This window comes from Oryctolagus cuniculus, chromosome 4, assembly GCF_051225735.1.
Source record: "Oryctolagus cuniculus isolate XC-2025 breed Fujian yellow rabbit chromosome 4, ASM5122573v1, whole genome shotgun sequence".
NCBI lineage: Eukaryota > Metazoa > Chordata > Mammalia > Lagomorpha > Leporidae > Oryctolagus > Oryctolagus cuniculus.
Window position 1 is genome coordinate 75,927,528 of NC_142870.1, and position 25,704 is coordinate 75,953,231.

Below are 25,704 nucleotides of genomic sequence, written 5' to 3' on the forward strand. Positions count from 1 at the left end.
TGCTTTTAGAAATAATTTTATTCATGTCACAACAATATCAATAATAAAAGTAAAGTACAACTTTTTGAAAAAACACATTTATCAAAGGTAATAAGTAATAATTTAATATAATTTATTTCACATTAATAACCTGTCCCCTAGGTTTATCCTAATTTGTGGTTAATTATTTTTTGAAGTCTCCTTTTACCAAGCCTAAAGATTATGAAACAATTAAATGCAGCAGTTTCTGGTTTTTGTTGTTTCTTTTCTCTTAAATTCTTGTCAGCCCACTCCCTTTGTTTTCTTAAGAAATTTAGTTCTGAGAGCACCCATTTTAAAGTGTTCCTATGTTTCTCATTCTTTGTAGGAGAATCTGGCCCCTTTTTAGCTACCAAAATCCACCATTTTCAACCCAGCTGCAACTGGGAAACTCAGTCATCTCTTGCTGTCCAGTTCCAGATTTTCAGATGACAGTGTGTGATCTCCCAAGCTTGAGAGGGGTCCACTTGTGGTCCATTGGGTTGGGAAAGGCAGCTTCAGAGAAAGGAGTCAGGAATAACAGAAACCACAGTTGACTACTTCTTTTCAGTTCTCTGCTGATGTCAGAAAGATCCAGAAGTACCAAGGAGGAAAAGCCACTTGGGGATCTGAGGAAGCACTATGGTATGTTATTATCACCTCTATCATTTATCTCTGAAGATAGCTTACTGCTTAGTACATATGCAGTTTAGGAAAAAAAAACTGTCTCATTTTAAATGAGAACTTTTCATAAATATTTTACAAATGAGGTCAAACTAGCATAAAGCCATTTAAAGAGAGTGTCAGTCCAATATGAACCAGTAGATTGTAAATCTTCCAACTATTTCTCTCCAGCCTGTTACTCTGAGGTATGAAAGGCTTTCCTCTTACATCTCAGGGAAAATACATTTTGGAGAGTTCTACTTTGATCTGAACCTAGGAGGGAAGTGGGAGAGCAACAAAGAAGAACACAGTGGAGAATGCAACTGACTAAACGCCAGTAATATTTCCGTTATCCTCATACAGGGATAAATACCAATGTAGCTCCCAAAGATTGCATTAGACTTTTTTTAAAAATAGCAACACTAAATCTTTCCAATATTCATCAGGAAATCAGACCAAGTCCCTGATGTTGACCTGATGGTGGACAGATTCTATTTTGAGAGGCACTTGACTGACATGTGTATATATATATATAACACTCTTAATAGCCCAGGGTCAAACAGGCGAAAGGAAAGAGCACCAGAGCCAGGAGATCTGGGTTCTGGCTCTGACCTTGACAATTCAGTTCCCCAACCTGGGCCGCAGTGTCCTTGTCATTAATGAGACTAAGTATCCTCTAAAGTCCCTTCTGGGCCTGAAGAATTCTTTTGTTTTAAAGCCCTGTGCAAGGTCACCAGAGCTACTTCTGTTTCCACCATATTCCTCTAGACGCTTTCTGCAGAGTCACTGAAGGAAAGATCCATGAAGGGGAAGGTGAGACCCTCCTGGCCATCTGGTCAAGTTCCTGGAAGAGGTCAATTGCAAATTTAGGTGAGACCTGAGGAAACAAAATAATTATCCCTGCATTATCAATGGAGAAAAACTTGACATTTTTAAACTTTCTATCTCAAGGTCAAAGATATTCCCAACTTGAGATAACACAGTAAACCTTAATCTTGATAGTTAAAGGATATGAAGGAAAATCTAAGTTAGTAGAGAACTTAGAAATGGTCTAATGAGTTCTGCATGAGGTGTGTAGCAGGCCAATGTTTCTTGAACACCAGCTAACACCTAAAGACCAACTGCTCTTGATCTTTGTACTCTTCTATATGTGAGGCAAACAAAGAAGAGAATTGCTCTTCTCAGTAAGCCTACAGTCTGGTAAAGGCATGTGAAAATAAACCCAGCGGGTATATGATGTGCTATATACAAGCTCAGAAATGCAAATGCACAAGATGGCTATAGAAGACTTGGTGTAAATCTTGGATTTATGGCTTCATTGTGAAGTATGAGCAGATAACCAAAAGACTTTTTAAGATAGAGGGGAAAGTCAGGGACATCCTAGATAATTGCAGAACCAGGGGAATGGCACCCTGAAGAGTAAACAATAATCTAAAATGAAAACAAGATAGGAAACGGGGAGACTGCTTTGGGAAAAATTTAAGCTTCCATACTGATGAAAAAAACCTAAGCTTGATAGCCAGTTTGAGTCCCGCTTTTGCTCCTTAAACAAATGACCTCATTTAAGTCACTCAACCACTGGGAGCCTCAGGTTGTCCAGCCATTAAACTAAGATGCAGCTTGCTCATAAGAGCTTTTTATGATTCAGATTAAATAGTACTTCTGCAAAACATGAGCTGTTATATAAAGCCCAGATATTATTTTTTACTTTTTTTAAAAATTATTTATTTATCTGAAAGAATTAGAAGAGAAGAGACAGAGAGATCTTCCATCCACTGGTTCACTCCCTTGATGGCCACAACAGCTGGGGCTGGACCAGGCTGAAACCAGGAGCCATATGGGTTTCCCATGTGGGCGGCAGGGGCTCAAACACCTGGGCTATTTTTCACTGCTTTTTCCAGGCCATTAGCAGGGAGCTGTATCAGTAGTGGAGCAGCCAGGTCTCGAACTAGTCCCTGTAGGGGATGCTGGCTTCACAGAAAGCAGCTTTACCTGCTACACTACAACTCTGGCCCCATTTCCTTTATTTTTAAAGGCAATTCTACAGGCTCTAATTTCTTATGCCAGAGTTATCCCAATCTTTTGTAAGTCAAAACTGAACTGTTCACAAGGCTAGAACTACCCTTGACCTGACATCAGTCCTTAGATTCCAATGTTCCAATGTTTTTCTTACATGAAAAGACCTGGAGGTTTTAGAAGAACACAAATCTGATTTGAGTTAACAGCATTAGTGTCACAAAAGCTAAGGCTATATCCAGATCCCAGATACAACTATCCCATTGTATGCAGAACCAGTAAGACCAAAGTTTTGGACTCTCTTCACTGGCATCTACAGTGTTCACATGAAGCATCTGGAAACTATGCCACGTGAGGAACAATGGACAGAAACAGGATGTTTAGGCTGAAGAGATTAGCTGGAATGTACAGCGTTAAAAGTTTTTGAAGCCTTTGCTACAGGCACTGGGGTCTCTTCAGAATGTTTGGGAAAATTACATGACAGAGTAACTGAATAATGATGGAGATTCAGCTCAGTCACTGGTCAGTAGGATAAGTCTGTTAGTAACAGGCAGAGAAACCAATGAGGGTGTTACTGTGCTAGCACAAACTACCCCAATCTGTGTCCGTCACTCCTGGCAGACACAGGGGAGGTGAACGATGAGAACAAGTGGGCAGAGTCCTACTGCAAGATCAACTCACAGCAGTGCTTTACAAATAAGGAAAGGCATGGAGCTGGCTGATGAGAGGGAAACATTTCAGAAGGCAGAATGCACAGCAAAGGAGTAATCAAATTGTGTGGGGGAGAAAGGAGAGGGGTGCCAGAGGGTGAGAAGCTGGGCTAGTAGGAAGACCTCGAATTTGGTACTGAGCAGAAGACAGACTGTGCCTCATGGCCACATGACCCCATTTAATCCACATTGGTAGAGAACTAAAAGGGCTACCTTGCGATGTTCGCTCAGCCCGAGGATTGCGCAGAGCCTAAGTAGATAGGGGACAGCCTTTCAGTTCCCACTGTCTCTTCATTCCTTCTTGTTCTTTTCCACCTCGCAACATGTCCTTGAAAACAAGCACAAGCAATAAAGATGATAGGTGAATTCCCATCAAATTGTGCCATACATTTCAGCTGGCCTTCAGACGACCTTAGATCCAGTGGTTCTCAACCCAGTGGTAATTTCCAACCCCAAGCCTTCCTTCCCCCCAGAACATTTGGCAATGTTTGGAAGCATTTTTGGTTGTCACAAATGGGGCAAAGGATGCTACTGACATATAGTAAGTGGACACCAGGGAAACTTTCAAATAGCCTACAATACACGGAACAGCATTCTAAAAGAATTATCTGGCTCCAGATGGCAGTGGTAGTATTGCTGAAGATGGGAAACCATGAACTAGGGCAGTAAGGCTGGGTATTGTTGTACTAGAATGTCCCTGAGCCCATCAGATGCCTCTATCCCACCATTAGGGTGAGTTGTTCCTTGTAGTCTCCAGCGACTTCACCTAGCTTTGACACTTTTTGGGAAAATCAACCAATATTGGTCTTCTAAGAAGGGTTCATACCCCTTCATGGTGATTATGACCATAGCTCTAACCCAGCCATTCTGATCCATTTATTCACAAAGATTGAAGGGAACATTTGTCTGGGACCAAAATTTTAAATTCATAGGATAAAATATCCCATCCCAGACATCTCTTCTTTCACCAACCACTCTTTATCTTCTATCCAAAAACGAACTGCAGTTGGTAAAATCACCCTTGGCCATGTATTTGCTTGACTTTATTCATGCATCTTGTTCTCCTCCAAAAAGTTTTTCTTGCCCCTAAATCTTGTCATTCTGCCTTTCCTCCTATTCCAACTCGAACATTAGGAAATCCTATAGCATGAGATGTTTTCTAGCTAACAAGCCTCAGTTTCCCCAAGCAAATATAAAATTAGGGAAAAAAATAAAGACCTAAACTAGAATGTGTCTCAAGAACAGTGACTTCTTGTCTTTGTAACTCCAGGGCCTAGGAGAGACCCATTGGCACATAGTAGGTGTCTGAGAAATGTTTGTTTGTCCAGTGAATGAATGACATTTGCTGGGACAACTAATGAAGACACTAAAGTTTACTTAGTGTTGCTACAAGTAGGAGAAGAGGCTTAAACCTCAGAGAGGTGCTGATGGAACAGAGGTCACGATGATAAATGGAGTACTTACTGCAGGCCAGGCAGTAGAGAACTACCGCAGTGAGCACCAAAGCACCACTTACTGGGATAATGACCCAGAATGGAAGCTGATCAATGGGAGGCTCCTGCTTGGCTGTGGAAGGAAAAGAAAAGAGTCAGATGCATGATTCTATTCCTCTTCCAAAAGCAACTCTGGTGTATTTCCCACTTCTCTGCCAAGTCAGCTCTCTGCTACACAGCTGCTAGCATTTTTGCTTGCCTAATTCTTCAGTCAGACACATGCTTATAGTCAGATGTCAGGTACTGAATGCAAAAAAGACAATTTGAACTTGTGCATTTACTGAGTTAAGATGGCACATGGAAGATTTTAAGGAGATATTTTTAAAGTGATCTTGTCTTAATATCTTACAACTAAAATTACTATGAATTACTACTAATGATTAGTTGATGTGTCATGATTAAATGAACCTTATTTTCCCTTGTCTAGCTGTCTCTCTCTCTCTCTCTCTCACACACACACACACACACTCACAGTAGCTGCCAAAAACTAGAAGGACCACTTTTCATTCACTTTCAGACACTTTTTTTTCCTAACCTTCCAGCCTAGAGTTTCTGGAAGGATTACAAAAGGCTCTGTGAAGAGCAGAGTGTTTGTGGTTTGCATTAAGTGGGACCATCCTGTAAGTGAGCTCTGCAGACCAGCTCTGAGCTGCAGTTCCAATCCCACTAAGAACAAAAGGGGGACGTGCAAAAAAGCATATGGGAGAGGAGGAGGAAGGTGTTAGCTTATAGGGTACTGCCCCATTCCTCCTTATCAGGAGCAGCAGGTATACCAAGTGGTTTTCGAGGAGCAGTTAGCAACAACATCTGGAGAAAGGGCAGGGACAGGGATTGAAAGGAATATTAGCAGCTCTTCCTCTTCTGAGTTCTCTGGAGTGGCTTACAAATAAGCACAAAACATTTATCAGCTTGCGATCCAGCTGAAACCTTCTCCTTCTCAACCTCTACGACAGCACAGCCTTCTGTTTCTGCTTGTTGCATTCAGGTTTTTGTAGGCTCTTCTTGTTGGCCTTCAGTTGTTCCCATGGCTCTGTCTGGGGCCCCATTCTCCTCTCACCGGCCTCAGTCCTCCCACATTCAAGGCCTGCAATGCCATCTGCTTTCTACACTTGGAAGTCATATTTCTGAGCTCCTGATTTTAGTTTTAGCTACTGACTAGGTGGCTGGATGCCAGTGCCTCCCCCCTTGATGAAAATGGAACTCAATAGATTCTTTCTGAAGCATTTCTGCCACCTCTCATCTCCCATTTTCATGACTGGTGACACCAGTTATTATCCAAATAAGAGGGATTTGTCTTCTGTGTGCTCAGTTAATTTCTCATGAACTTCCTACTCTACATTCAGAAAAATCTCTACTGCTGATGGCTTTTTCCCAAATCTCTTACAACAGCTGTCTCTGTCCAGACTCTTCTCATCTCCCACCTATTAGCCTCCAAACTGGCCTCTTTGCCTCAGATGTCATAGGCAGGCTCTAGTAATTCCTATACTGCTGCCACAGCAATCATTCTAAAATGCCATTTTGATCATGGTACACCTGTCAGGTAGGAAGCTAGAAATTAGCCTATGTGTGTGAGAGGGGCCTTAGGAACACAAAGCATCTGCAGAAGCTCACCTTGGAAGCAGCCCAGGATTTTACGCTACAAAGTCCTGCCCATACCCTGATAACTTTCCAGGTGGTCTTAGCCTCCTCCCAAGGGAAGCTCCCCAGGAGAATCCTCTCTGCTCAGCACCAGATAGGCCGTCTGGCCTGATAACGTTGAGCAGGCACCCTGGGGAAGGCTCCTCCGCCCAATGCCAGGTGGACTCCCTAGTCTGATAACACTGAGTAATGAAATCTTGGGAGGAATTTCTAATTCACACTCAGCAAACTTTGTTCTGAGGAGGGGAGGAGGAGGGGAAGGAGAAATGGTGGGGAGAACTGGACCCTTTTCCCCAGTCTAAATACAGACGGTGCACTCAGCCCTCAGCTCTCTCCTGAGCTGCCTACCTGGCCTGCCAGGTGCATTATCTCCATTCAGCATGTAGCCGTGCTTTCTGAGTGACTGGGCACTCTCTCTCAGATTCTGTTCCATCTGTCTGATGGATGCCCTACCCTCATTAAACCTCGCTTGCCATTGTTCTGTCTCACGTCTGAATTCTTTCTTGCACCAAGACAAGAACCTACACCACCCATCTCTGGTAACACATCTACCACTTAAAGAAGAGAAAAAGTTGCTTCCCCCTGCCTTTTTCCTTCCTTTTTCCTAAAATACCAGATTGCATGGAGGCAAGTGATTACAGGGCTGGCCTGTACAGATCAGAATGACACAAATAACACAGAAGCCCGTCCTGTTGTCCTTTAGTCTGGAAGCATCACCAGTCTAGCTCACTCCTTCCTTCCTCCATGAGGCTACTCCACACCCATTCACAAGCTTTAAATCAGCTGAGGGAGGGGATGGTGTGCCTGTAAGGGCAAGGAGGTGGGACCAGCGGCAGCAAATCGGCTCTGTCTGGATGCCTGCTGGGAACCTGGTATCACACCACAGAATCCCATGTGCAAGGAATGGGAAGGCATCTGGGCACACAGCTCCCTAGACGTCATGAGTGTTTCTCCCTGATTTACCGCCCTCCAGTTTATTGACGGATAACCCACTTGACAGGCCCAGACTAAAAGAATCACACAGCCAATCTCTCATAATTTAGGTGTTCTTATTTTTTTTTCTTCAAAGTTGGGTGTTGATATTGATTTAGTGACATTGACCTGTTACATTTTTAGCTACAGGTTACACACCTGGTGTGTGTGTGTGTGCAGCCAGCTCTTCACTGCACAAATACATTATTTGTTTATGAAGCTTGCTGTAAATGAGGCCCTCAGTCCAGTGAGTGAGATTTGAAGTATTTGTACACTAAAGCCCTTCAACCACAAAAAAAAAAAAAAAAAAAAAAAAAAAAAAAAAAAAACTATGCATTGCACACAGGCCAAACCTGGCTTACCACCTGCTTTGATAAGTACAACGTGTTGGGACGCAGCCATGTCATTCATTGATGTCTTGTCCGTGACTGTTTTTTCTCCAATGGCAGACCTCAGCTGTTGCAGCAGAAACTGACTCCAAGGCCTAAAATATTTATCATCTGGCTCTTTTCATAAAAAATTTAACCAACCCCTGTCCTAGACTATCATATTTCCCCATATTCCAGATATCAAGAATGTCTAAAATATGACTCAAGCTACAATTACTGATTTATCTCCTATTACTCCCCACCTTTAGTCAGAATAAGCTAAAATTGGCTCAATAATGATACATCTATGAAGTACAAATAAACTCAGAGCTAATAAATTGCCTTTATGACTCAAACCTCATTTTCATGTGCATCTTAGATTTCCTAAAAGATGATCGAGAGAGATGAGGTTGGCGTATCTATGAAATCATGTCAAAATGTGGTTTATATTTGAGCTAATTTTCTCAGGAAACTTCATCTCATTGCCCATTGAGGAAAATAGTTAAAGAATTTTCCCAAAGACTGAAAGATGGGGAGTAAATCATATACCCTATCTCCTCAATTACAAGTCACAACAAGAAGTAGATGTAATGCATGATGCGACTGTATATTACATATTAAACTACATATTTATGTGCCATGGGATATCAAATGCAGCGGAATATTTCTTACTATGCAGTCCCAAAGCCCATTTTGGGAGTAGGGCCAAGAGTTCTGTACAATTAGTCACACACATTAGGCTCCTGTTTCAAGCATCCGAGTTCTGTAATAACTCAGTGTGGGCTTAACATGCATATGTTTATATAAATCCAATTTTTTCATGTTATATTTTCAGATGAAAGACAATTCTGCAAGTAAAGGATTTGCTCAAAGGATTTGCTCTTTTTTTTCAGGCCCTGTCTTCAAGGAGTTTGTAGTTTACTTTCTTTACCAGGCTTGGCTCTGAATGAACTAGTAGTTCTTTAAAACACACACACACACACACACACACACATTTACTGATGATAGGCAAAGATTTGAAACTGTGGGCCATGGGAGTGGGGTGCCCTAAAACAAACTTCCAAAGCCCTGAGGGCGTTTTAAATCAGGACACACTGTAAGCCATTGTAACTTCCCACAAGGATTACCAGAGGGATAGCAGTTCCTAGGATTCTGAATTTCAGAATCTTCATTAAAAGCAACTAAAATTAGTCTAATAGCATGATCATATCTCATTCAGTGACCTTAACAAGTCATAGTAACCATTTCATTTGCATATCTGAAATACTATCAAAATTCCAGATGCCCAATTCTTAAAATCCCGTGGGCTGGATTGTTTTCTTCTCGGTCTGAACTCCCCAGGGTGAGGAGGCTTACGTTTGCTCCAAGGGAAGATCTGTGACACCGACAGCTCCCCGTATTTGATGAGACACACGATGCTGTGGTTATTTGTCACATTGAAATCCAGTTCACTGCTGACGCTGTAGAGCTCCGTGTCCAAATCCTGGTCAACCGTCGTGTTGACGGCGTTTAGTTCTTCTCCATCTTCCATCCAGGCGAGGCGAGGCTCTGGAAAACCTCCAGAGGCGGAGCATCTTATCCTTTTCACATTAGGGGCGGGATGTCCAATGTCAGTTATGCTAGGGACAGGGAAGTCAGCTAAAGAAAGAGCAAGGATGGAATTAGGCGCCGTTGCATAGTCTGTGTATGTGAGTTTATACTTTTACCAAACAAGCTAGCCTTAATAAGAATCATAGAGTGGGATATGATAGGCAACTTCCCATCAGCTGCTAATAATCGCGTATAATCCTTGGAGTAACTTTGCTTTGAATTGGTTCTTTTAATTGACTTTTTAAAAAGATTTATTTATTTATTTGAAAAGCAGAATTAGAGAGAGAGAGAGCGCGCGCTTCCATCCAGTGGTTCGCTGCCCAAATGGCTGCAACAGACAGGGCTAGCCTGGGGCAAATTCCAGGAGCTAGAAATTCTCATCCAGGGCTTCCACATGGGTACAGGAACCCAAGTACTTGGGCTATCTTCTGATTTCCTAGGTGCATTAGCAGGGAATAGGATTGGAAATGGAGCAGCCAGGACTTGAACCAGCACCCATATGGGATGCTAGCATCACAGGCTTAACCCACTATGTCACAATATCAGTCCCCTTTGCCACTTTTGATGGTGATAGGAAGGCACTTATTAGAGAAAGGAGAAGTAGGTTCATGTGACTGAACGACACTCTCAACTGTGAGAGGTAAGAGAAATTAAGAGGTAACATTCACTGGACTCATGTCTGTCACATCTGGACATTATCTTACTTTTCTTCATAACAATCCTGGGAGGTAGGTTGCATACCAAAAACAAAAAAGGTCAAATATTAGTAATTTCATACATTTTTTTAACCTAATATAGTTTCCATCTTTTTTTTTAAAGGATTTATTGGGACCAGCACTGTAGCACAGGTTAATCCTCCACCTGCTATGCCAGCATCCCATAAGGGCGCCGGTTCTAGTCCTGGTGGCTCCTCTGCCAATCCAACTCTCTGTTATGGCCTGGGAAAGCAGTGGAAGATGGCCCAGGTACTTGGGCCCCTGCACTCCCGTGGGAGACGGGGAAGAGGCTCCTGGCTCCTGGCTTCGAATCAGCCCAGCTCCAGTTGTGGCCATTTCAGGAATGAACCAGCAGATGGAAGACCTTTCTCTGTTTCTCCCTCTCACTGACTGTAACTCTACCTCTCAAATAAATAAATAAAATCTTTTTTTTTTTTTTTTTTTGGACAGGCAGAGTAGACAGTGAGAGAGACAGAGAGAAAGGTGTTCCTTTGCCGTTGGTTCACCCTCTAATGGCCGCCACAGCCGGTGTGCTGCAGCCGGCGCACCGAGCTGATCCGAAGCCAAGAGCCAGGTGCTTCTCCTGGTCTCCCATGTGGGTGCAGGGCCCAAGAACCAAGAACTTGGGCCATCCTCCACTGCACTCCCGGGCCACAGCAGAGAGCTGGCCTGGAAGAGGGGCAACCGGGACAGAATCCAGTGCCCCGATCAGGACTAGAACCCGGTGTGCCGGTGCCGCAGGCAGAGGATTAGCCTAGTGAGCTGCGGCGCCAGCCTAATAAAATCTTTATAAAAAGGATTTATTTTTTGAAAGGGTGAGTGATGAGGGTGGGGAAAAAGAGAGGGAGAGAGAAATCTTCCAGCTTTTGGTTACTCCTTAAATGCCTGCAATAGCTAGTGCTGAGCCAGGTTAAAGGCAGGAGCCAGGAATTCCATCCTGGTCTCCCAAGTGCGTGGTAAAGATCCAAGTACTTAGGCCATCACCTCCTGTTTCCCAGGCGCATTAGCAGGGAGCTGGATCACAAGGGGAGTAGCTGGGACTCAAATGCGCACTCTGATACATGAGTCGTCATCCCAAGCAGCGGCTTAACCCACTGAGCCACAACATTCATCCACAATCTCCATCTTAAAATAAGTGGCAGAGCAGGGATCTGAATTTATGCTTTTCTATCCCCAGAGCCTGTCCTTTCCTGCCCTTCCCGGTACTTTAGGTGCACAGGAAGCTCTCTTCCTCTTTACTCATTTTTTTAAATTTAATTTTATTTATTTGAAAGACAGAGTTATAGAGAGAGGCAGAGACAGAGAGAGAGAGAGAGAGAGGTCTTCCATGCGCTGGTTCCATCCCCAGATGGCTGCAATGGCTGGAGCTGCACAGATCTGAAGTAAGGAGCCAGGAGCTTCTTCCGGGTCTCCCACACAGGTGCAGGGACCCAAGGACTTGGATAAAATAGTTTTGAGGACTTTTATTTTTTTTGGCACAGTGGTGAAGATGCCCTTGGGATGCCTGCATTCCATACTGGAATGCCTGCTTCTTGTCTCATGTTATGCTTCTGATACAGCTTCCTGCTAATGCATTCTGAGAGATAGCACTTGGTGGTTCAGGTACCTGGGTTCCTGTCACCCCTGTGGGTGACCTGGATGGAGTTCTTGCTCCTGGCTTTGGCCCTAGCTGTTGCAGGCATTTGGAGAGTGAACTAGATGGAAAATTCTCTCTCCCTCCCCCTTTATTTGTGCCTTTCAAATATGGTGAAATAAATAAAAATTTTTAGAAAAGTAATTTTGCCTTTGACCCTACACCAACTAAGTAACTGCTTTTAGTCTTAGCTTGCTCATCCATAAAATGGGGGATAATAATACCATCTCCCAGGATTCTAAAGAATTAAGTAACGTAATTCACATCAATCACTTGGCTCAGAACCTGGCACACAGGAAGTTAGATGATGGCTTGACTTAAGTGGGTCATACATTTGTTTTCTCTTAGATGTGTCCCCTCATTTAAATCACGCGGCCAACTGAAGGCTTCCAGGACTGCCCAGTGATGGGGGAAAAACGAGGGGAAGGAGAAATCATGACAAGTGACTATAATTGCCAGGAAAGCGAAAAGTTGGCCTTGGATGTAGTTGAAAGCAAAGTCACCTTTTTGGGGAATGAACTTTGTTTCTAACTGGAATTTGACATGTATCTGAGCCATTTTTAGTTGAGTTATTATTTCTTCCTCATGAATTTATTCTTAAGATGAAATCATGACACTCAAACCTGACGTCAAAAATATTCCCCTGGTTTCTTACAACATCAGTTTGTCATCTGTTGCAACATGGACTAGCACATCCAAATGAGTCATGTTTTAAGTCGTCTCTATACTCTTCTCAGGAATGCCAGTGCCAGCCGGGTCACCTGACAAGCCATCCTTTCAAGGTCTGTGCGGGCCTGGAAGAGCCTCAGTTCTGTCTCCTGACTTGTGGAGGGTGACTGCCCCGGAGGCCTTGCCACACTGTGCACCATCAGGGAATTACTCCGCGGCATCTCCTTTTCAACCAGTTAGCTCTAGCTTCCACCACACGTAGTGGGGAGGGCTAGGATTGTCTTTCAAGGAAAGGAAGAGGTAAGCACGTTTTAGGGAAGGAAAAATCCTTTAACCTAACAACTTAACTAGTATAGCAAGTTTTCAAATATGCGGATTAATAGGGGTTTTCATATGAGGATACTTCAAAAAGTTCATGTAAAACGGAAGTAAAATTTATTTTGGTGCAAAACCAATTTGAAATTCATGTATAGTTTTTTTTTCTAGTACATATTTTACATGTACTTTTTGAAGACTCCTTGTATACTTCTATATTGATATTTTATTACCATCTTGTAATGTTTTTTAAAAAAGATTCATTTATTTATTTATTTTGTTTGAAAGACAGAGACACACACACACAAAGAGAGAGAGAGAAACAGTGAGGGAGCACTCTCATCTACTGGTTCATTCCCCAAATGCCCTGACACCAGGCGTTGGGCCAGGTTGAAGCCAGGAGCCTATCACATGTGGGTAGACAGTACCAAGTCTTAAAACCATAGCCTGCGGCCTCCTGGGCTGCACATCAACAGGAAGCTGGCAGCGGGAGCTGAACCGGGACTCAAAAGCAGGCTCTTTGGGATGTGGGCATCTTAATCGCTGTGCCAAACACCCGGCCCCTCATTCTGCTCTCTTAGCTGCTGTTGAATCATCAACCTCTGCTATTTTCCCGAGACGTCTCTATTTTAGCACTGAAAAACTTGGCGTCTCGAAGAAACCCCTCCACCCCAAGCAAAAGAGGACACCTGGTTACCGCTATGGTTTGAAGAAGTTTTGTTCCCTCTGAAACTCAGGTTGAAGTTTCACCCCATTTAGAAGTGTTAGGGGTGAGGCCTTTAGGCCTGAAGGGCTCTGCCTTGTGAATGGATTAAGCCATTGCCAAGATGAACTTGGGAAGGTGAAACTACCAAATTCTCATGCCTTTTGCTCTTGCCGGGGTACCTCTGTGCTTCCATATTTCTGTGCCTGTTTGGCAGCTGGTGTCATGGTAACGGACAGGTCCACCTGCTGGGCTAGCTGCCCACAAGTCTGTGATGTAATGGTTTGGCTCTGGGCCACATTTATCTGTAACCCATATAAGCTAGTGGGGGGCACGGCTGGATGCAGTTGCCTGGGGATGGATGTGGACACATGTGCAGCTGCTTGTGGCTGTGTGGAGATGTCTGACCGCCATTGTGGACACAAAGGCGGAAATCTCCTGTGGCTCCACCACCAGTCTGTTCCTTGTGCATTTCTCACCGCACCACTGTTTGGAAAGGAGAAAGAAACCCACAAATGGCTCCGAGTTGTCCTCTGCCCTGTTGGAATCTAGATCTGCTTGTCGTGGGCCTAAGCCCTGGCATACAACCATTCATGTCTGACCCAGTGGCTCCCTTACCTTGCTATACCTCATGCCACCAGCAAGAAGGCCATCACCAGATGTGAACCCTTGACCTTGGGCTAGAGCTGTGAGTCAAAATAAACCCCTTCTCTTTGTAACCTGCCCAGTCTGTGATACCATGTTATTAGCATCAGAAAATGCACTAAGACCACCACTCTAGCCAAGTCTACCTTAACTTCTTGCTTCTCAAACTGTGGGTCTCAGCAGTGGCCCAGGCACCACCTGGGAGCTTGTTAGCTGTGCAGACTCCCGAGATCCAACCCCAGGCCTGCTGCAGCTGAACCTGCAAATCCCCAGGGGATTCACAGGTGCCCTTACCATGGGAGAGGGGCCTTAATTGACTTAATTGAAAAATTCAGCCTTGTTCTGGGTAAAATTAGATTTTCTTCTCTATCAAAACTTGGCTCTCCTTGGCTTACTTCTCTGTCTGGGCATTTTGTCAGGGAACTAAGTACTAAATGTAATTAACTAATACAGGCTGATATGGACTTTTTAATAATAAGCTACTGCATGGCAATATCTCCCCAGACAACACATCTTCATTTCTAACAAGCGTCTTGTACAGGGAACTGTTGAAACAAACAGGAATGGCTATAATGCTGAGAATTTGAAATCAGTACAGGTCAACATTTTAGAAGGGGTGGGCTTCTTAGTACCCCTCCAGTCCCATCTGCATGTAGTCATTTGCCCTGTCCACGAGTAGGGAATACACTGAGTGAGATTTAAGGAAGTTCCATGAACTTTGGCCTACTCTATAAGCTGCAGGTGTGACCCATGGATATAGCTTCACTGCTAACGAACGAGCAAAGCAGGAACAACAGTATGGAATTCACTAAGGATCTGCTGAAGTTATCTGTTACCAAGGTTAACAACTGCATTTGATTAAGTAGGAGGTTTGCTTTTCACTAGAGTCTCAGGTGCCCACGAAAAAGAAATCTTTGAATTTTAAGTGTGAGGGACTGGCCCGGAGCTGCACTTTCTCGACAAGGGCTCAGGCTCCGTCAGTGTCCTGTCGTCCTAGCACGTGTGATGAAGGCGAGGCTCCTCCCTGTCTAGGATGAGAACGCTTGCCCTTCACAGGAGGTGTATACACAGGGCTTTGATTCAGGAATTTATCCTTTCCAGTGGCAGTCATAAATCATGCATCCAATTCTGACATTCAACTTTGCAGGAGTGACTGTGAGATGCGAGTTTCAAATTTGCAAAAAAAAAGTGATGTTTTGAAAATATGAGAATAGTCAAATAACCGTAGTCCTAGACATTTAAAAACTACTTGAGCAATATTTCTCCCTGCACGGCTCCTTTACCTTTCCAGCATACTCGCAGAGGCACATGTACATATTGTTGGGTCATGTGCAGTTAGTAGTGAAGACACATGAAAGAAAAAAATTTTCTTGTGATTCAGAAGGCACTTCAGGATATTACAATGCCCCAGGATGATTGTCAAGAGCTTGAATTTTCAATGTACAGGAAATATTCTTTAGTAGGTACGTCTAGGCCATCTTAAGAAATCAGAGTATTTTGTAAACTAAGAATCAATCCTAAGGAATGAAACAAAATATATCGTACTTTGGTAAAATTTTCACCAAAATCAACAGACATTTGGCTTTAAGGGCACGAAGAATCCGCCAGTCTAAAGTAAACCAGAAAATCCCACCAACCTCTGATGGACAGTGTCACGGAGGTCAGGTGCTCCCGTCTGAAAGACCCGTTCTCATTCTTCTGAACCACGCAGGTGTAGGTGCCCTTGTCCGACAGGCGCAGTGCCAGGATCATAAGGGAGAGGTTGTTAATGATGTCGGGGAAGGTGCGGTTCTTGTACTCAGGCCACACTTCCACTTGCCCAGAGATGATGCTCAGCACCATCTGTTGGTCCTTCTGCCAGTATATGCGCATTCTCGCCAGTTCATCGATAGAAATGTTGTAATCACAGGACAGTGCTGCCATTTCTTTCACCGACTTGGTGACCTGGCTGATACCTACGGAGAGGCAAACAGAACAAGATTGCTTATGGATTAATTGTAGATTCCCTCATGAGCAGAAATCCAGAGGTGGCAGCAATAAACTCAGACTGTATGAGTTTTATTTTAAAAAAAGATTTATCAGGCCAGCGCCGCGGCTCAATAGGCTAATCCTCTGCCTTGTGGTGCCGGCACACCGGGTTCTTTCTAGTCCCGGTCAGGGCACCGGATTCTGTCCCGGTTGCCCCTCTTCCAGGCCAGCTCTCTGCTGTGGCCCAGGAGTGCAGTGGAGGATGGCCCAAGTACTTGGGCCCTGCACCCCATGGGAGACCAGGAGAAGCACCTGGCTCTTGGCTTCGGATCAGCGCGGTACGCTGGCCGCAGCACACTGGCCACGGTGGCCATTGGAAGGTAAACCAACGGCAAAGGAAGACCTTTCTCTCTGTCTCTCTCTCTCTCACTGTCCACTCTGCCTGTCAAAAAAAAAAAAAAAAAAAAAAAAAAAAAAAGAAAGAAAGAAAAAAAGAAAAGAAAGAAAGAAAGAAAAAAAAAAAAGATTTATCTTTTATTTCTCGGAAAGGCAGAGTTACAGGGAGAGAGGTAGAGAGAAGGAGGGAGGGAGAAATATTGATCTTCTATCTGCTGGTTCACTCCCCGGATGGCTTCAAAGGCTGGGGTTGGGCCAAGCTAAAGCCAGGAAACTGGAGCTTTATCTGGGTTTCCCATGTGGGTAGCAGGGGCCCAAGCACTTGGGCCATCTGCTGCTGCTTGTCCAAAGCCATTAGTAGGGAGCTGGATTGGAAGTGGAGCAGCTGGAACATGACCCATCGCCCATGAGATGTTGGCATTGCAGGTGGCAACTTAACCCGCTACACCACAGCGCCAGCCTCATCTCAGGGTGTTATATCCCATGACCAAGCATGATGAGAGAACTCTGTTTGATTATTTTGGTCTCAATGATGTTGGGTGTTTGTATTGTGGTAAAAATTACAGAATTTATCATGTTAACCAAGTTTTTAAAAGATTGATTTATTTATTTGAAAGGCAGTGTGACAGAGAAAGAGAGAGATTGTCCATCCATGAGTTCACTCCCCAAATGCTGAAAACAGCCAGGACTCAGCCAGGCTGAAGCCAGAAGTCAGGAACTCTAGCCGGGTCCCCACATGGGTGGCCAGGACCCAAACACTTGGGCCATCATTTGCTGACTCTCAGGGGCTTCAGCAAGAAACTGCATCCGAAGCAGAGGAGCTGAAACTCAAACTGGCCAGTGGTGACACCTGCTACACAACATTGCCCATCCATTCAGATGGTAACCATTTCTGAGCCTACGGTGCAGTGATGTTAGGTAAAACTGTACTTTTGCGGTCATTCACAGGCACAGGCAGAGTGCCAAAAACTCAAGTCAGCTGACACACCGGTCCCCAGCAGACGGATGCTGAGGGAGGCTAGGCTCCGCCCTATTCGCTTAGGCCTCGCACTGTGAGCAGTGTCCTCCCACAGTGTGCAGCTCCGGTGCCACCCTCTTCACATGTCTGTGCTTCTTCTTGTTGACTCTGACATTGAACATGGCCCTGGGGCAGCGCCGTGTGGCATCCCTAAGCAGCAGGAGGCTGTGCTGTGCCTTACAGAGACGTCATTGTGTTGGATGAGCCTCCTGCAGGCTGGAGTTACAGAGCTGTAGGATACAAGCTCAATGTTTCTGAATCAATACTAGATGCTAATTAAGGTGACCTTCAACAGAACTACATATAAAGCAAAGTGATGCACTCACCAGCTCACCACAGTGTTGTTATGAGAGGCTCACGGGGGCGTAACGACCCTTTCTCTCCTCTAGGAAAAAGGGGTCAGGAACATGCATTTGGAGGTTAAGTAGCAACTCATTTCTTTAGAAATTCCTTTTTTTTTTTTTTTTTTTTTTTTTTTTTACTTATTTGAAAGGCAGAGTTACAGAGAGGTAGGGCGGTAGGGGAGGGAGTGAGCTGTCGCCTATCTGCTGTGCCAGGTGGAAGCCAGGAGCCAGGAGCTTCTTCCAGGTCTCACATGTGAGTGCAGGGGCCCAAGCACTTGGGCCACCTTTTGCTGCTTTCCCAGAAGCATTAACAGGGTGCTGGATCAGAAGTGAGGCAGCTGGGACTCGAAGGGGCACTCACAGGAGATGCCAGTGTCACAGGCAGTGTATGCCACACCACTGGCTCCCTAGAAATTCTTTTAAGAGACAGAAAACAGATACCCCAGGAAAGCGCACTTAAAAGAAAAAAAGGTTTATTTGAAAGGCAGAGTTACAAAGATGCAGAGGCAGAGAGAGGGAGAAGTCTTCCTCTAGCAGTGGCTTTGCCCACTACGCCACAGTGCCGGCCCCTGGCAGCCTACTTCTAAAATGCCTCTTCCGGGGCCGGGGCTGTGGCGCAGTAGGTTAATCCTTCTCCTATAGTGCCAGCATCCCATATGGGCGCCGGTTCTAGTCCCAGCTGCTCCACTTCCAGTCCAGCTCTCTGCTATGGCCGGGGAAGGCAGTGGAAGATGGCCCAAGTGCTTGGGTCCCTGCACCTGCATGGGAGACCTGGAAGAATCTCCTGGCTCCTGGCTTCGGATTGGTGCAGCTCCGGCCGTTGCGGCCATTTGGGGAATGAATCAGTGGAAGGAAGACCTTTCTCTCTGTCTCTCCCTCTCACCGTCTGTAACTCTACCTCTCAAATAAAGAAATACAATCTTAAAAAAAATTTAAAAATAAAAAAAGGCCTCTTCCTTGGCTCTGTCCCCTGCTCCCTTGCTCAGGTGGTTTTCGGCCAGCACTGCCCAGAGGAACGGAGATTCCACCGTGTAGACCCAGCCCCTGGAGTCAGGGCCTTCTCCCTTTCCTGTCTTCTACGTCCATGTTCCCTGAGTCGCTTGCGGTGCAGAACGCCTCGCCCACAGCTTTGCACCTACATACGTCTTCATTAAAAATTCACAAGTGTGGCATGCATTTTGGCCATTCTCGAGTGCCTGGGACCTCCTCGTGGCAGCCCACCAGATGGTCCATCTCTTTTAGGGATGCCACCTACAGAAATTCATCCAGAATCTTCCCTTTCTCTGCATCTCCATATGGTGATCACCTTGGGCGTTAAGAAACATGGAGTGGGGGCTGGCTCTGTGACACAGTGGGTAAAGCTGCCACCTATGGTGCCAGCATCCCATATGGGTGCTGGGTTCAAGTCCTGGATGCTCCACTTGCAATCCAGCTCCCTGCTGATATGTCTGGGAAAGCAGAAGAGGATGGCCCAAGTCCTTGGGCCCCTGCACCCGTGCGGGAGACCTGGAAGAAGCTCTTGGCTCGTGGCTTTAGGTTGGCCCAGCTCCGGCCATTGCAGCCATCTGGGGAGTGAATCAGCAGATGAAAGATCTCTCTCTGTTTCTGTCTCACTGTCTGTCTGTAGCTCTGCCTTCTAAATAAATAAGTTGATTTTTTTTTTTAAAGAAAGAAACATGGAGTGGCATCTGCTAGTGTCACGCCTGTGTATAGTCAGATACCACGGACCAGGAGTCAGGGCCAGGGACAGGATCCCACAGTGAGGCAGGGAGGAGGCCCACTAAGAGACGTGGATGTAGGCACCAACCTGGGTAACACAGTGCACTCAGCCCAAGGACAGTGCCCGTCATGGGGAAGGAAGCTGAGGCCTCGAAGGGACTTTGGGGTCACTGGTGTCGCTGGCCTCTTTCAGCGATGGGAAAGTGTGCCCCGGGAAGGAACCTGCTCCAGGTTCACTCTGCGCTGTGTTTCCTGGCCCAGGCTTTTAGGCCCCTCTCCATGTTGGCCGGTTTCCCAGCTCTGGGGTAGATAAGCCAAGGCTGCCCCAGCCCACCCCGGCCCCACCGTGAGTGCTGGCTTTGAGAGGCAGAGTGCTTGGCCCCCACCCCCGCCTGTGCTGACCCCGTGGGCCCAGGCTGCAGTGACGCCCCTCATCTCTGTCCACCCAGGACCACAGTCGCACCTTGGGTCTGCTTCAGCCCTCTCAGCTAACCCGTGTGATTCCTATGTGCTGACTTTATCTCCCTTGGCTACCTGCAGTGCAGTGGATTCCTCATCAGTACGTCCTGAAACACCAACATTTCAGCACGTGCGCTCCAGCACCTCGTTAGCCCCTAGCACCCACACATCCACAGCAGGATCCCTTAGCGGACTTGACCTCCTGAGTGTCTGCTTCTCAAGGGGTGCTCCCTCCTCCTGTACCGCGCGGGACCTGATGCAGCATCGCAGTCAGGAGCACACCCTTCACAGCCGGCCTCACTCCCGCCTGCGCCATCGTGCTCTGTCTTCCCTGCCCCATGTCCCAGGGCCACACAGAGCTCCCCCAGCCCCCCCCCAAAGAAAGCCAGTGTTTGGGTGACTTATTTCGAGGTCCTCTGTGTTCTTGGAAAGCAAGATCAAGGGGCTGTAGCACTTTGCATCTCAGACCTCCGTCACCCTGGAGATGGCTCGGCCACCGCAATTAGGAAGTGGTTTGGGCATGGCGAGTATTTACACAGCAACCCAAGCTAACTCAGAAGGATCCTAGGCCCCGCGCTTTGGGCGACTGTGCCGAGCGTGGCCAGTCCCTGCTGCAGGAGTGTTAAGTGATCGGGGAAGCAATGAAGGGCAAGCGAAGCTATGATCGCTGAGAATCCAGCTGCAGTGCCGACACGCTTCGGGACACAAAGAAAGCAAAATGATATGAAGAGGCAGCGCACACTGTGTGTTCCTGACTTGCATTCCAGGCCCAGCTCAGCCACTTGCAGAATCAGATTCAAATTCCAATGATATAAACAGAAAAGGCCTGCGTTCCATTTTTCTCTCTCCCTCTATCCTTCCCCAACCCTGCCCCTTGGCTTCTTCCTCTTTCTCGGGCGTCCTGCCAGACGTACAGGACTCTGGCCTTGCTGGGGCCAGACAGATGCCAAGACAGAGAGCAGCTCCCTCTGCTGGGGCCCCGAGTCCCCGTTCCCACCCAAAAAGAAGGATGCAGTATTTTGAACCAACTTTTGACATGTGGTGACTTAGCACAAGAGCAACCACAACTGAAAATGAAGCCATCTGATTTCCATGATGGCTCCTGAGGACTTTTTGTCCAGCTGTCTGAGGAGAAGTGTGGGCGGCCGGCAAAAGGTCACGGCGCACCGTCAATGGGCGGCTTGCGCTTCCCAGGCGAGGTCCTCTCACCAGACAGCCGGTGCTGAGGAAGAACCAGACCCAGAAGAGGAACCAAAACTCTGCCGGGCAGTTTGCAAATTCCCACAGGGACCTGCTTCCATGCCCAGGGGCTGCACCGCGTTCAGATGGTGATGAGAACACAGCGGCCGCACCTCTGCAGGGTTTCGGGGTGCTCCAGTGAGGCTGGAGGGGAGAGGCGGGCCCCAGAACTGTCAGCATGACCCCCTGCAATCTGGGTGACTTGCAGAGTGTGTTTTCACAGTATACAAATGGGCATCACAACACCTCCCCAAGGATTTAAATGAGATACTGCACGCACAACTCCTTCCCGGGACTGGGAATTAAAGGAGCCACATGGCCCAGAGACCCCCGAACTCAGGCCTGCCTCCCTGTCCCCTTGCATCTGCCACTGTGGTCCTGATGTCTTTCTTTTCAAGCTTCCTTCTGGCTGGTGCCTATTTGCAGCCACGTGTCACTTGTTGTCGGGGAAATGTGGTGAGAAATGCATTGCTGGCAATTTGGTTGTCATGCGTCCCTCCTCAAGTGTTTAGTGCTTACAACAACCTACCTGGTGTGGCCCACTGCACACCTAGGCTGCTGGTGTAGCCTACTGTTGTTAGGCTACATGCCTGTATGTCATGTCACTGTACTGAATACAGCAATGATAGATTTTTGTGTATTTAAACAGAGAAAAATGTACAGTAAGGGGCTGGAGCTGTGGCATCGTGGGTAAAGCCACTGCCTGTGACACCGGCATCCCATATGGGTGCTGGTTCAAGTCCCAGCTGCTCCATTTCCTATCCAGCTCCCTGCTACTATGCCTGGGAAAGCAACAGAAGATGGCCCAAGTGTTTGGACCCCAGTACCCATGTGGGAGACCCAGATGAAGCTCCTGGCTCTTAGCTTCAGCCTGGCCCAGTGTTGGCTACTGGGGACATCTGGGGTGTGAACTAGTGGATGGAAGTATCTCTCCCTCTATCTCTGTAACTCGGACTTTCAAATAAGTAAATAAATCTTTATTTTTTTAAAAAAGAAGAAAAGGTGGGGCCAGTGTTGTGATGCAGCGGGCTAAAGCCCCAGCCTGCAGCGCCGGTTTGAATCCTGGCTGCTCCCGTTCCAATCCAGCTCTCTGCTAATGTGCCTGGGAAAACAGTAGAGGATGGCCCAAGTCCTTGGGGCCCTGCACCCACGTGGGAGAACCAAGAGAAGCTCTTAGCTTCAGGTCAGCTCAGCTCTGGCCATTGTGGCCATTTGGAGAGTGAACCAGCAGATGGAAGACCTCCCTCTCTCTCTCTCTCTCTCTGTCTCTACCTCTCTCTGTGACTCTGTCTTTCAAATACATAAAATAAATCTAAAAAAAAAAAAAAAAAAGAGGCGGTACAGTACAAATACAGTATAGAGAGATCTAAAAGGGTACGTTGGGCGGGGTGCTTACCATGAATGGAGCTTGCAGGCCTGATAGGTGCAGTGGGCACGCTGGTGAGTGAGGGTGTGTGTCTGTGAGGCCTGGTGTATTCCTGTGCACCACAGTGGAGTTTTTAAACACTGCTTTCTCAGGCTACACTTAACTCATTAAACTATTTTTGTCTTCCCTCAATAATAAATTAAGCTTAACCTAATATAATATTTTTACTTTATAAACTTTAAAAATTTGTATTGCTTTGGGTAATGACCATTTAAAACACACATGGTACAACTGTACAAAATATTTGCTTTCTTTATATCTTTATCCTGTAAGTATTTTCTGAAGATTTTTCTTGGTTTACTTCCTAAATGGCCACAATGGCCAGGGCTGGGCCAGGCTGAAGCTAGTATCCAGAAGCTTCATCATGATCTCTCAGCTGGGTGGCAGGGGTCCAAACACTTGGACCATTTTTCTGCTGCTTTTCCTAGGCCATTATCAGGGAGCCAGACCAGAAGTGGAGCAGCCAGGATACGAACCGGCACCCATATGGCATGCAGGTAGTGGCTTAACCCACTACACCACAATGTTGGCCCCTAAGCAATTGTTTTTTTTTTTTTTTAACAAATATGCAAATGCACACAGTAGCCTAAACCTCCCCAGGGCTAGGATCCTCGGTGTCACTGCCTTCCACCTCCACATGGTGACCCGTTTCGAGGCCATGCTAACCTTGTGGGAGCACCATTGTATATGTGTTTGATCATTGACCGAAATGGCATTATATGTCATGAATCTACATATAAGTATATACAAAGGTACTTCAAAAAGTTCAAGGACAACTGAAATTAAAAGATGATATATATGCCGGGGCCAGTGTTGTGGTGCAGCAGGTTAACCTACTGCCTGAGATGCCAGCATCCCGTATAAGTGCTGGTGTTGAGTCCTGGATTTTCTACTTTTGATCCGGCTCCCTGGATCCTCCAGCAGTGGAAATGGCCCAAGTACCTGGGTGCCTCCCACCCATGTGGGAGACCTGGATAGAGTTCTGGGCTCCTGATTTCAGCCTTGCCCAGCCCCAGCTATTGCAGGCATTTGGGGAATGAACCAGCAGATGGAAGACATTCTCTCTCTCTCTCTCCTCGTCCCTCCCTCTCTCTCTGTAACTCTGCTTTTCAAATAAACAAATAAATCTTTAAGAAAAAAAAGGATGAAGTGGATTTTCATGAGCTTTTTAAAGACCCCTTGTATACAACATGCTCATATGATTACCCCTGGGGTCGTGAGAGCAGGGGCTTGGTCTGTTTTGTCCAGTGCCACATCTGCAGTGTCCACAGGGCCTGGTGCTCAGCAAATATTTCCTGAGTGCACAGCGGGCACCAGACAATGAAATCTGGCTCCATCTGCTGAGGGGCAGAATCACAACCTTGAACAAGTCGGTTAACCCCTGTGGGCCTCATGAACCACTTCTGCAAAATGAGCATGCTGTTATCTTCCCTATTTCACACAGTTCTCACAGCGCTCATGCAGCAGCAGACGTAAAGGGCTGTGAGCCGCAAAAGGTGTACAGTCTTAATGGGGCCCTTCCTGCCCTGCTTTGTCGAACCACACCCAGGGTGGAACCAGCATCACCATGGTAACTGGCCGCCCTGTGGAATCGAGAGCCCAAAGGTGGTCAAACAGGGACAGAGGTGGTGAGAGAGAGGGAGAAAGAAGGCTGAAACGGAAGGCAATTCTGCTCACCTCTCTGGGTGGATGTGTGTAAACTGCCCCCCATCTTTGTGGCTCCCTGGGGACACTCTGTAGTGTTAGCCCCCAGCCCTGGTCTGTCCACTTCCTGCCCTGACTGCTTCAACTCTCCACCACTAATGCCCAGGGGAGAAGCCATTTGCCAACCAGTGCAGCGACCGCTCGTTTTTAAACACATAGCGGGTGCCTCAAAAACTGAGTCTACCACTCAGCCATAAGAATAAATGAAGCAGGGGCCAGCACTGTGGCACAGTGGGTTAAAGCCCCAGCCTGCAGTGCCAGCATCCCATATGGGTGCCAGTTCAAGTCCCGGCTGCTCCACTTTAGATCCAGATCCCTGCCAATGCTCCTGGGAAAGCAGTGGAAGATGGTCCAAGCCCGTTGTGGCCATTTGGGGGGTGAACCAGCAGATGGAAGATCTTTCTGTCTCTCCCTCTCTCTGTCTGTAACTCTGCCTCTCAACTAAATAAATAAAATCTTAAAAAAAAAAAAAAAAGAATAAATGAAGCATTGTGCTAAGGGAAGGAAGCCAGGCCCCAAACACCACATGCTATATGATTCCATCTATAAGAAATGTGCAGAATAGGCAAATTCATGGAGGCAGAAAGTAGATCTGCGGTTACCAGGAGACAGAGGGAGGGAGGGAGAAATGGGAAGTGGCTGTTCAAGGGTACAGCGTTTTGTTTTGTTTTGTTTTTTTGCAGCGATGGAAATGTTCTGGAATTAGACAGTGGTAACGATTTCACAACGTTGAGCATATGCTAGAAACCACTGAATTATACACTTTGAAAGGGTGAATTTTATATCATCACAAAAAAGAGTACAGGGAAAATGGGGAGATATAATAATATAATAATTAAATTTAATATGGTCATTTCACACAGTGGTGAAAATGCCACTCGGAGTGGCATCGAGTCCTGGCTCCGCTCCTGATTCCAGCTTCCTGCTAATGCACACCCTAGGAGGCAGCAAGTGGTGGCTCAAGGAGTTGGGTCCCTGCCACCCACATGGGAGGCTTGGATTGAGTTCCAGGCTCCTGGAACTTGGTCCTGGGGACAAACTATGAGCAATTCGGCCTGGCCCAGATTTAACTGTTGTGAACATTTGGAGAATGAATCAGTGGATGGAAGCTCTCTCCCTCCCTCCCCCTTTCTCTCTCTCTCTCTCTCTCTCTCTTTCTCTCTCTCCATCTCCTTCTGCCTCTCCCTCTCCCCCTCCCTCTCCCACTCCCTCTCCCTTTCTCTCTCTCTGCCTTTCAAATAAACTTTTTTTTTGAAAAAGCAAATGTCCTTTTTTTAAAAAAATAATACAATATAATGTATAG

The 25,704-nt window shown here is 46.3% G+C and overlaps 1 protein-coding gene and 1 long non-coding RNA gene across 6 annotated transcripts in view; one reads left to right on the forward strand and one right to left on the reverse strand.

The window, feature by feature from the left end:
* The window catches only part of CD80 (CD80 molecule), a 32,162-nt gene continuing 6,458 nt past the window's right edge, over positions 1-25,704 (reverse strand). The window contains exons 3-7 of one of the 3 annotated variants that reach the window (XM_008266820.5): positions 15,766-16,083; positions 9,214-9,495; positions 4,851-4,952; positions 3,600-3,714; positions 1-1,537 (exon numbers count right to left, since the gene is read on the reverse strand). In XM_008266820.5, coding sequence (XP_008265042.2) covers positions 3,614-3,714; positions 4,851-4,952; positions 9,214-9,495; positions 15,766-16,083 — 803 coding nt within the window. In that variant the 3' untranslated portion in view covers positions 1-1,537; positions 3,600-3,613. 3 annotated transcript variants of the gene reach the window in all.
* Positions 569-25,660, forward strand: LOC127482939 (uncharacterized). Of its 3 annotated transcripts, none has more exons than XR_016233121.1 (3): positions 569-642; positions 12,534-12,765; positions 25,265-25,660. It is a non-coding gene; the product is annotated as an uncharacterized LOC127482939 (long non-coding RNA). The 3 variants fall into 3 exon arrangements; XR_007908870.3 differs by lacking the exon at positions 25,265-25,660 and adding an exon at positions 1,429-1,530 and having other exon boundaries at positions 12,534-16,622; XR_016233120.1 differs by lacking the exon at positions 25,265-25,660 and having other exon boundaries at positions 12,534-16,622.